This window comes from Mobula hypostoma, chromosome 7 (genome assembly GCF_963921235.1).
Source record: "Mobula hypostoma chromosome 7, sMobHyp1.1, whole genome shotgun sequence".
NCBI lineage: Eukaryota > Metazoa > Chordata > Chondrichthyes > Myliobatiformes > Myliobatidae > Mobula > Mobula hypostoma.
This window is the reverse complement of record NC_086103.1, coordinates 160,556,754-160,569,194: the sequence shown is the minus strand read 5'-3', so window position 1 is coordinate 160,569,194 and position 12,441 is coordinate 160,556,754. Positions and strand designations below refer to the sequence as shown.

The following is a 12,441-nucleotide window of genomic DNA, read 5'->3' as shown; positions in this document are numbered from 1 at the left end:
GGAAAATATGGCGGTGCAAAGTCCTGGGATAAAACCATAAGGGGACCAGACCATAAGGCACAGGAGCAGAATTAGGCAATTTTGCCCATCGAGTCTGCTCCGCCATTCCATCACAGCTGATTTATTATCCCTCCCAACCCCATTCTCCTGCCTTCCCCGTAACTTTTGATGCCCATACTAATCAAGAACCTACCAACCTCTGCTTTAAGTGTATTCTATTCCATAGATTCACCACCCTCTAGCTTTAAAAATTCCTCCTCATCTCTGTCCTAAGGGACGTCACTGTACTCTGAGGCTGCCGCTCTGGTCTTGGACTCCCCCACCATAGGAAACATTCTCTCTGCATCCACTCTACCCAGGCCTTTCAATATATGCAGGAGAATGCACGTATTAAAACCAGGAATAGTGGACCAGGTAAGTTCTCTAATCGATTCCTCCTGTACTCCATACAAGGATTACCTCTGCGTGAACCAACACCAGCGAGGCCACACCTGCGTAATAGAGGCTGCAGCATGTGACATTCTAACAAGCACCAATATGCCAGCCAAGTGTGATCACAAGTACACACAGCATGCACATGAAGGACCTGGAACCAATTTGGCACCCTTTGTGAAACACTCATTACTTTCCTGGCTGCTTTTAAGTAAAATTCTGTCACCCAGTGCACCAAAAGGTTGCATTGGTTGTTATTAATTTCCGGACCATTACATTTAAGTGTCATGCTTTAAACCAGTGCAAATTAAAGCAGGATTACAAACAAGAAAGACTTTTATTAAGCCTGACTGAACCATAGTGGAATATTAAGGCTCACCTTCTGAGTTGAAAGAAGCAATGGGGATCTCTGGACACATACTTGTCCCCGAGCCAGCGAGGTCCCTGTACATTTTGAAAGTGGCAGGAATGGGCTTTTCCATATCTAATTCCCAAAGTGGGGAAGAGAGGTAACCATATCTTACAAACCAGCTTCCTGACAAATCACCAAGGGAGATTACCGAGAGAATTCTGAGGAAATAAGAACAGCAGGCACCTGGGCAGTCAGACAGTCTGGTGTCCAGCAAAGGGGAACTCCTTTACCCAATAGTGTTCAGGATTTTAAGTCTGAACAAAGTTACCAAGCCAGTATGAAGAGTGCACAGGTGTTTGCTATTTATTGTTTTGAAGCCTGGGTTGAATTGGGTGGCAGGGTTGTAGATGCTGTAGTTAGTTGAGTAACTAACCATTAGGGGCAGGAGCAGGTCATCTAGTCCTTTGAATCTGCTCCATCAGTCGTCATCTTTATCACATCTCCTTCAGCTCAACTCCCTTTCCCTGCCTTATCTAATACTCGGTTTTAAACAAAGTGACCGAGACTCTAAAGCCCCCCGGGTTACGGAGTTCCAAAGGTTTGCTAACCGCTGTCTCAAAGTCATAAAGCTCTAAAGCAGAGAAAAAGGCTCTTTGGCCCATCTGGAAATAGAGACATCTGTGTCTAATTGGCCTTCCCCTTACTCGGAGACTGTGATCCCTTAGTTTGGGACCCCTCACCAGCAGAAACATCTTCTCTGTAAACAGCCTGTCAAGCACTGTAAGAATTTGAGGGGATCTTGTTCCTTTAAAGAATACAGGCAGAGTTTACTCAGTCTCGCTTCACATGGCAACCTTCCATCTCAAGAACCAGTTTAGTGCATCTTCATTGAATTCCTCTGAACAGTTTTGACTGATTGAATCTATCCTTGAGACCATCCACACACAACACTCCAGATGAGCTTTCACCAAGATCTTAAATAATTGCAGATATCCAAGCATAAGAACAGCTTGTTGTCTATTGCTATCAGACTCTTGAACCAAATACATCTGTCTCTTCTGGTCTTGGCCTGAAACGTCGACTGCACCTCTTCCTACAGATGCTGCTTCGCCTGCTGCGTTCACCAGCAACTTTGATGTGTGTTGCTTGAATTTCCAGCATCTGCAGAATTCCTGTTGTTTGTCTCTTCTCTTCCCAAGTTCAACTTGAACTTGACCTCTCACTTATTCCCATGATGTAATTTAAGTGTGTTTTTTTTTGCAGTGCAATCTTTGACCCATTGCGCTGTTTTGGATTTGTCATTTGTAGTTATTATTACCATGGATTCTCTTTACTTTATGAGCTTCATGTGAACAAGGAATTTCATTGCACCCTAATGTATATGACAATACACTATCTATCTCCCTTCTTCTACCCATACTCAAATTCTCTCATAACAAAACCCACATAAGTTTACCTTCCTAATTACTAGCTAACCCTGTGCGTTAAGTTTTCTGTTGCTCTATACAAGAATGCCCATGTCCCTTGGGTAGCAACATGTTCCAATCGCATTTAACTTTTTTTTTCATTTTCACATTTTTTCCACATTACTTTCAATCTGCCGTGTTCCCTCCCACTCATTTAGCTCATCCATATCCCCTGAACCTTCTTTACAAATTCCGACCCACTCACAATACAACCATGTTTGGAAACCTTGGAGAAAACTGATATTTGGTCCTCTCAGACAAATCGTTGCAATGTACCGTGAACAGGAAACCCAAGCCCTGATCTCCACAGTGCGTCAGTGGTCATAACAAGCCGGCTTTTTCCTACTCTCTTCTTCCTATGTCTGTTTACCCCTTCTCAATCCATACCAATATATTACCGCAACCCCACTTCCAAATGCTCAAATGTTGTTCACCAATCTCTAGTTTGAAATTTTATTGGAAGTCATCTAAAAAGCTAAATATATCCACTGATTCCCTTTGTCTATTCTGTTAGTCATATCCACAAAGAAGTTCAGTATGTCAATCAAACATTATTTCCCTTTCATAAACCCACAGTGACTCTGCAATTCAACTTTCAAAGCCTTTAATCCATAGACAATATTCCTGTACCAGTAAAATTTTGGAGCCTGATAATCAAATGTTTCTTTGCTCTATGGCTACATCTTTCAAGACTGCAGAATACTCACAACTGTGTTTACAATGGAGCACTGGACATATCAGTTACTCTGTACATTCACCGTAAAATGCCACCACTTAGCATCCATATCTGGCGCACCTACCAAATAATTCAACTGTTCTTTGGAAATACTGCAGTAACCCCAAAACAGGTGCAAACGACACAAACAGGAGCCAATCTGCAGGTGCTGGAAGTCCAAACACACACACACACACACACACACACACACACACACAATGCTGGAGGAACTCAGCAGATCAGACAGCGTCTTTGAAAAAGAGTAAACAGTCGACATTTCGGGCCAAGACCCTTCATCAGGACTGGAGAAAAATAAAGATAAGAAGTCAGAGCAAGAAGATGGGGGGCGGGGGGGGGGTTTGAAAAAATTTAAGGTAGCGGATGATAGGTGAAACCAAGAGAGGGGGAGGAGTGAAGTAAAGAGTTGGGAAGTCGATTGGTGAATAAAGAGCTGGAGAAGGGGGAATCTGATAGGAGAGGCCAGAAGGCCATGGAAGAAAGGCACAAGACCTGTTCAGACTACAAGGGAGAGGAATGAGGCCCTCTTGTCACTTCCCTGCAGTTTGATGGTATGTATTCAGGGACTGCCAGTCCATCACAGCCTCGATAAATCAGAATATTCATCACTTACGTAAGTGATCAGGGTTGCTACGTTCAACAGGATGTTTGAGGCAAATTTTTTATCCGTGTAAAATGGGAATAATCTGCACTAAGATCTGTACAGGTGAACAAGTCTGAATAAATAACTATGATTTTAGGAGCATATTGCAAGCACCAACAGATACAATGATATGGACTCCACAATACCATTGCTCTAATGCTTTTGTGGTGTGGCTTCAGCAAATAAACTCCAGCATGCTTTCTCTGAATATTGCAGTAGAATGATAATAGCATTTAATTTAACAGCAAATGAGCAACACAACTATCTGCATTTAACATCGTGAAGTGCCTAAATTGGAATTGAATTGCCTTTGGTTTATATTTTCACATGTACAAAGGTGAATGAAGAGTACAGCACAGGAACAGCCCTTCGGTCACAATGTTGTGCCAAACCAGCTAAAAACAAATCAAAATCACCCAAACACTAATCCCTCCTACCTAAACAATGTCCATTTCCCTCCATCTTCCTCACATCCATGTGCCTATCCAAACCTCTCGTAAAAACCTCTAATGAATTACACAGTGCATTGAGGCAGAACAAGGTAAAAACAAAACAATGCAAAATAAAGCGTAAAAACTACAGACAAAATGCAATGCAGGTAAACGATAATCAGGAGGTGGATTGTGAGGAGAACGCTCTTCATCAAACAAATCTTATACTCAGTTACTTGAGGTATTAGGAATTCAAAATTCAAGATTGCTTATTGTCAGTCTTCAGTGCACAACAGTAAAGCAAAACGAAGGAATCGAAACATTGGCCAAAGAGGTAGGTTTTAAAGATCAGAGAGAAATGGTGAGGCCTAGAGGCTTTTGAACAGGAATTTCAGCATTCAGGGCCTTGACACCAGAAGGCCGACATTTTCCTCATGAGTTTACGTGGCACAGTGGCTCAGTTTCAGTTCTGAGCTCTGCTCCTCTGTGTGTGTGTGTGTGTGTGTGTGTGTGTGTGCGTGTGTGTGTTTGTAGTTTGCACGCGCACCATGTGTTTCTTCTGATTTCCTTCTACATCCCAAAACGGCACAGGTTCGTAGGGCACGGCACAATGTACCTCGAGGAAGAATCTGGGGAGAGGTTAAGGATGAGAGGGGTTCAGTTGTGTGGGAATTTAATGAAATGTGGGGAGACGCAAATGGGCTAGGTTGGGATTAGTGTAGCAAGTGGGTGCTTGATGGTTGGAATTAACTCAATGGGCCGAAGGGCTTGTTTCCATGTAGTACCTCTCTATGATTATGACTTGGCATGTCACACCGTGTGGATTTATCACTGTTAGGGACCAGGATGTTTTTCTTTTATCATCCCCACCTTTGCTGATGGATAGAAGTTGACTTTGGAAAATCCCTGGTAGGAAAGCAGGAATCTCATGGAGTTTCTCTGTTACCTATGAGTTTGTAATGTCACCATGTTCTAATCAGTGTAAATCTTGCAAAACATTTTTGCAAACAGGTGAAATACTTCATTTGAGATATTACAACTTGTAACACCATTGGTGGGGGGGAGGGGGGAGTCACATAAATAATGTGGAAAATGTCAGTGCAGTTGAGATAAAAACTTCACTGCTCTCTAAATATTTCATTCACATTAATAGCAGAACTGAGCCTGGAGTGAAAATAATCTCTATCAGCCACTACACCTCACCTTAAAATCAGCCGTTCCAGCGGGAGTGAGGCTTCTGGCACTCAGGCTGCTCTAAGACTTCTTGTGACAACATTAAAGCTCTTGGTGAGGTGGGGCCACCTATGAACTGTTAGAAGGCTCTTAGATAGTCCCTCAGATGACTTAATAGTCAACTGACACCCTGAAACAAGTTATGTCCTTTCGTCAGTATAAATTACCACAGATGGAAGGGTCCAGCACTGCTTAAGCATTTGTAGAGAAGAATGATGCCCCAAATGTACCAATTTAACTTCAGATGATCAAGGCGTTTCCATTGTCCATTTTAAAACCCGGGAGTGATTGCAGTGAAATATATCACAATGCACAAACTACACTGGGTTCTGAATTAACTCAGGAGACCTTAGACTTCAGAACATTTATGAAGTAGTTGGCTTCCCCTTAAATGCCAAACATTGGCTTTGACCTCATTCTCACATCCTACCTTTATCAAAAGTTCATAGCGGGGTATTCTCTGCACGGGTTTGATCATCAAATCAGACAGTGCTTGCTTTTCTTTGTTCTCCCTCATGCTTTGCTGCAAGGTAAGAAAGGAAAAGTAAATGTTGGTTCTGAAATCACAACAGCTCAAACAGGAGCAAGATAGAATTGGACTGGTTCCCCTCTACATTAGTGACAATGTTCATGAGAGATTTTAATTCCTATGAATGTCATGACATGTGTACAACAGAGTCAGTCCAATTCGGTGCCAAAAGGATCTACTGTTGTACCAGGCCCATCTCCATTGCAGGCCTGCTGCTGAGTAGACCAATCACACTTGATCTTCAACACTAAGCCTAACCAATCCGCTTTCACGTCCATTCCATGCTTGACCAATTCCTTCCCAGCCCCATCACCAAGCTTGTCCAATCCCCTTCCAGGTATATCACAGAGCAAGACATAGAAAATAGGTGCAGGAGTAGGCCATTCGGCCCTTCCAGCCTGCACCGCCATTCAGTATGATCATGGCTGATCATCCAACTCAGAACCCTGTACCAGTCTTCCCTCCATACCCCCTGATCCCTTTAGCCACAAGGGCCATATCTAACTCCCTCTTAAATATAGCTAATGAACTGGCCTCAACTGTTTCCTGTGGCAGAGAATTCCACAGATTCACCACTCTCTGTGTGAAGAAATTTTTCCTCATCTCGGTCCTAAAAGGCTTCCCCTTTATCCTCAAACTGTGACCCCTCATCCTGGACTTCCCCAACATCGGGAACAATCTTCCTGCATCTAGCCTGTCCAATCCCTTTAGAATTTTATATGTTTCAATAAGATCCCCCCTCAATCTTCTAAATTCCAACAAGTATAAGCCTAGTCGATCCAGTCTTTCATCATATGAAAGTCCTGCCATCCCAGGAATCAATCTGGTGAACCTTCTTTGTACTCCCTCTATGGCAAGGATGTCTTTCCTCAGATTAGGGGACCAAAACTGCACACAATACTCCAGGTGTGGTCTCACCAAGGCCTTGTACAACCTCCCTGCTCCTGTACTCGAATCCTCTTGCTATGAATGCCAGCATACCATGCACCTTTTTCACCGCCTGCTGTACCTGCATGCCCACTTTCAATGACTGGTGTATAATGACACCCAGGTCTCGTTGCACCTCCCCTTTTCCTAATCGGCCACCATTCAGATAATAATCTGTTTTCCTGTTTTCGCCACCAAAGTGGATAACCTCACATTTATCCACATTGTCCACAAGACCAACCCACTGCCAGGCCCAATGCGTTACCACTTACCTCCAGAAACTTAATAAATGCTGGCTTTGCATCCTTGGCCAATCGCACAGCTTCTTTGGCATTGAGGAAATTATCAATATATGCAGAGTACGAGTTGGCCAATACATCCTTGGAGAACTGCAAAGTCAACAGAGGAATTAATATAGAGTGCATCATCAAGGATTTGTGGTAAGTACTGTAAATATGAGGGTTAGAGCTGTGGGTTAATAATTACCACCACTCTTCAGCTCTATAACATTTCATTTACTTCCTATCACTGTTCTCTAAGGCAATTCATTCCAAATCCCATAATGACCTGCTGCCTGAAAAACCCTTACCTATCTCACCTCTGTTTCATTCCACAGTTATCTTTACTCTGTGGCCTCAGCTGACTGACTGTCCTACGCTTGGAAAGACTTCCTTCCCCTGTACTTCCTCAAAACTCTTCATAACTTTGTGCACCTCGGTTGTATCCCTCTCTAATCTGCTCTGCTGCAAAGAGAAAGTATGCAGGTTCTTCGTTTTGCTTTGACCTCATGTGTATTAAACTAGGAACATTCTGCCTGTGGAGAACCTCCAGGTTGTTCATGGTGAGGTGTTCCATGAGTTTGTAGGCTCTCTAAATTGTAGGAATTCTGCAGTCAACGGATAGACACTCACAGGCAGCAGAGGGAGGCAAATAACATCAGAACGCTAATGTACCATGTCACCACCAGGGTGGTAGAATTTAAATACCAGTCTCTCTTCATCCAGTTCCTCGCAGATTCCCACAAAGGGAATGGGGCGGCACCGTAGCTTCGTGGTTGGCAAAATGCTTTACGATACCGTCAACCTGTGTTCAATTCCTGCTGCTGCTTGTAAGGAGTTTGTATGCCCCCCCCCCCACCCCATGACTGCATGGGTTTCCTCCAGGTGCTCCAGTTTCCTCCCAGAGTCCAAAGACCTACCAGTTGGTAGGTTAACTGGTCACTGTAAGTTGTCCCGTGATTGGGCTAGGGTTAAATCAGGAGTTGCAGGGCACCGTGGCTCAAAGGACCAAAAGGGCCTACTCTACGCTAAAATCTCAATAAAATTTAAGAAAAAATATTAGAAAGGCAGTTAAATTGCTACCTGTCCATTTTACACCACTGCACAAAAATCAGTTACCTTCCCTGTACCAGCACAACTGAGATTTTGTACGAATAATAGCAATTGCCACAAGGGGGCGTACTGATAGAGCTGTGAAGTGTGAGGGAGGGAGGACCCATCGTCCTCCTGCCCACCAGAATCCTCAGCTGACCTGCTGGATTTGCAATGTATGAACAGCAAAGGTTCAGGATTACGGTCAGTCCTTGGCTGTCAGCACACTCTCGATAAAAACAGCATTCTGCACCCTTCCACTTTTACAAAAATTAAAACCACATACTATCTAGCAGGAAATATCAAATCGATTTTTTAAAAAAAGCAGTATATGGCTACATGCTAACAAGCCAATAAAGATTTATTTAAAAGGTATTGTGGTGCAAACATGTATGCCGGCTATATTAAACTCCAATATTGTCGAGGCTGTTTGTTCTAAATTGCCTCCCTGCAAGCCTGTGAAACAGAATTTCATTATCTAGCACAACATATGGCCACTATTACATTGCATCCTTCATAAACACAGCAGAGGATAAATTTTTTGTCCCATTCAGCCTGTACAGACTTATCTCGCTATGATTTCAACTCCTGCTAAAAATATCTAGCTACACACATTCTGTGGATTAAATCCACTATTTATTGTTGATCTGACTGTAACTGGGATGTTTTCAAACTGACCATGTCTTTCCTTTCTCCCAATCTCGTGCAGCACTACAATGATGTTATAGGAAATACCTCAAGGGGATAAAGCATCCCGTGGAATCATGGACATCAGCAAATCGATTAGGTGCAGGGAGGGAGGGAGCGCTTGCCACACAAGCAGAGTTGAGTGGTTGTGGTCTGTCCTCATGTAGTTTACTAAAATGTGAAGAACTCTCACCGAGGCCTACAAAATTGCGATCATGTTTGCTGTTGTGTGCTGGGGCAACAGGCTGAGGGTGGCAGACACCAATAGAATCAACAAACTCATTCGTAAGGCCAGTGATATTGTGGGGATGGAACTGGACTCTCTGACAGTGGTGTCTGAAAAGAGGATGCTGTCTAAGTTGCATGCTACCTTGGACAATGTCTCTCATCCACTACATAAGGTACTGGGTGGGCACAGGAGTACATTCAGCCAGAGACTCATTCCACCGAGATGCAAAACAGAGCATCATAGGAAGTCATTCCTGCCTGTGGCCATCAAACTTTACAACTCTTCCCTTGGAGGGTCAGACACCCTGAGCCAATAGGCTGGTCCTGGACTTATTTCATAATTTACTGGCATAATTTACATATTACTATTTAACTATTTATGGTTTTATTACTATTTAACTATTTATGGTGCAACTGTAACAAAAACCAATTTCCCCCGGGATCAGTAAAGTATGACTATGACTAAATTCTTACATGGCTTGAAGGGCCAGGTGTAGAGAAGATGCTTCTCCTGTTAGAACCAGGAGGCACAGACTTAGAATAAGGGTTTGGTCATCTAAGACAGAAATTAGAAAAACAAAACATTTCTTCATCCATAGGGTGGTGCATCTTTGGAATAGCCACCTTCAGCAGACAGTCATCAGTCCATTCAAAACAAAAATGGACTGATTTCTGAATACTGAACAAGGGATATGGAGAAAATGCGGGAATAATGTTGAGGTAGAAGATCATCCATGATTTTTAAGAATGGCAAAGGTGGCTTTAAGGGCTGATTACTTACTATTTCTCCTAATTATCATCTCAGTACTACTGAAGCCTCAAGTCCCACACCACAAGGTTCAGGGATAGTTATTACTCTTCAACCATCAGGCTCCTGAAATGGTTCGGAAAGCTGAAAGACTGCAAGATTTGTTGCCATCTGTTTGAAAGCAGTCCGATTGGCTTCTGTGAGAACTGAAACCCAAGTTGTTGCTCGCCTGTCACAACCTCATGACCTCACAGCTCTGACCTCAGGAAGCAGTTCTTAAAGGGTCACACCACTCTTCAAGCAGCACTCTTCCTATTACTGGGGAGTGTTGACAGGAATTAATAATGGGGACTTGGCAGCCAATGCTTACTAAAAACCAACAGAAGCCGTTTAACATCAATATATGCAAGATGCACCTTCCTTGTGTAAGAAGTTGCCAAGGGAGGCTTTTGTAAAGATGTGAACGCTCTCTCCAAATGCCTGGAATCTGGGAAAGCAAGGATGTAAGTAAGGTGGCTGCCAGCTGCTACTTCAAAATTAATCCAGCGACAATGACATGGGCCCTCAGATAGGGAGTTGTTGTGGGGCGATTTCACACCAACATCAGGAAGCATTTCTTTACACAGTAAGTTGTGGACTCATGGAACAAACTACCTAGTTGTGTAGTTGAGAGTAGTACCTTAGAGACTTACAAATCCAAACTCAGTAGTTGTTTCTGCACACTATGTGAATAGGAAATTGGCAAGCCTTGTGCGGCCCAATGGCTTATTCTGGTCAAAAACTTTCTGGTGTTTTTAATGTTCTAGATGTTCCTGCCAACTCTACCGAACCGGTATCAACCATACACTGAAGGTTTGTCACCACAGCACATGAGGATTTTTAGACCCACGTTATGGCAGTGAGCACCACAGTATTACACATGGAGTATATTAGCTGATACAACCTGGAAGGATAATAGCACCAAGTATTTGATCATGAAGATAACTTTGAGAATAGTGCAGCCTTCCGGGGTCACAAATGTGACTGAGGACTACCTTGTATAGATAGGGCTCCTTTAGAAGCTGTAAATACAAGGGCGGTGCTCTGTGGGTAAGATATTGGGTACTAACTCCCCCTTTTGTAAGATGTTTTCTATGGTCCATTTATTTCTCATTTGATTTCTCATCCACTTCTCAACTTCAGCATTTTTGACTGCTAAAATTTGAGGGGGTAGTGACTGGGTTCCAATTTGGGTTACGTATGCGCCAGCAAAACAACAGAGTTAATAGGATTAAAAGATTTTACTAAGCCACGTTAGCCACAATACTCGCTTGGCAACATACAGTGCGGGAGTGAGAAACCGGGCCCGCCGAGACAAAACCGCGCACACTCCAAAGCCCACGCAAGAAGAGAGTGCCTCCCACACATAGGAGGCCCAATTACGTCACCGTGCGATCAATCAGCCGCATGAGCACTTGTCATGTTCTCGCAATAATTCTGATATGGATCAATTTGTGAGGGCTTACTTGAGATTGTTTCTCCTCAAAGAATCAGCACTCTGCCTATGAATGCAGAGGCAAAATGTCTGGTCCTTTAAATTAAGCTTCTGTGTTTTATTCAGTGTTATTGATGGTTGTTATATGAGTGCCAGTCGTCATTCAGAGGAAACTGATGAACACGTTGCTGGAGACAGATTTTGGGTGTTGATGTCATTTCGCAAGTGGGAAAAGGATCACAAAGGACAGACTCCTTTAATGAGGGGCATTAACTATGGTGTAGAAAATCAATGCCACCCGTACTATCTTTTCTGGCAGTAAAATTCCAAAATATATATTATCTAAACGATGAAAGGTTGCAGAGGCATCTAGATCTCTGTCTGTATGGTTCACAATGTACAAAACTGTTCTGTTGGCTTTCTTAGTTATTTGCTGTACCTGCACGCTAGCCAAGAAAACTAACCAAACATTTTTGTACGTTGGGAGGAGAATTGAATACAAAATGAGGGAAGTAGGTATTGGTGAGAATCACATCTGAGCTACTGAGTAGGCTATCGGTCTTCTTATTTAAGGACTGACGTTAATGCACTGGAAACAGCTCTGGGAAGGTTTATTAGACCAACGCCTAATAAATCTAGAATGCATGGGTTACTTTCTGAGAAAAGATGGGTCAGGCAAGTGTAACGCTCAGCTATATTGGCTCGTATTTATCTAGGGGAAACCCCGTCCGCAGCCCAACCTTGTCTCCCGGTTACGCCGGTTGCTGTGCAAATGCCACCTGATTCAGCTTCAAACATCAATCATCCGCCAGCACACAATGTACGTTTTACAAATTACACTTTATAAATCTTACTAGGACTATGAGACTAATAGAGGTACAATACAAAAGGGCATGAAAAAAAAAGCGCCAGACTTATCAAAGTTCAATTTCTTCATGCGCACACAGTTGGAGCTCAGGACCTTCTTTCTTCCCCCTGCGATCCACTCTGATCCCTTCGACTTGCAGCTCGGGACCACCCAAAGTGATCGAGCAGCGCACTCACAGCACGTCCGTCGTCCTCACGGTCTCTCCTCTGACTCCCCGCCAAAACCCCCTGGTTCCCAGCCATATGAGACAGCATATCACCCCAAGAAAGAATAACATGGACACCCATTGGTTCATTTACTCTGTTATCAATAATATAACC

At 43.3% G+C, this 12,441-nt stretch overlaps 1 protein-coding gene across 2 annotated transcripts in view; it reads right to left on the bottom strand.

Annotated features, from left to right (window-relative positions):
* Positions 1 to 12,441, bottom strand: part of LOC134349705 (rho guanine nucleotide exchange factor 17-like) — a 473,881-nt gene that overhangs the window by 126,601 nt on the left and 334,839 nt on the right. For both annotated transcript variants that reach the window (XM_063054436.1, XM_063054437.1), the window contains exons 4-5: positions 7,019 to 7,135; positions 5,721 to 5,813 (exon numbers count right to left, since the gene is read on the bottom strand). In XM_063054436.1, the coding sequence (XP_062910506.1) occupies positions 5,721 to 5,813; positions 7,019 to 7,135 (210 nt within the window). The remainder of the gene's footprint in view (positions 1 to 5,720; positions 5,814 to 7,018; positions 7,136 to 12,441) is intronic.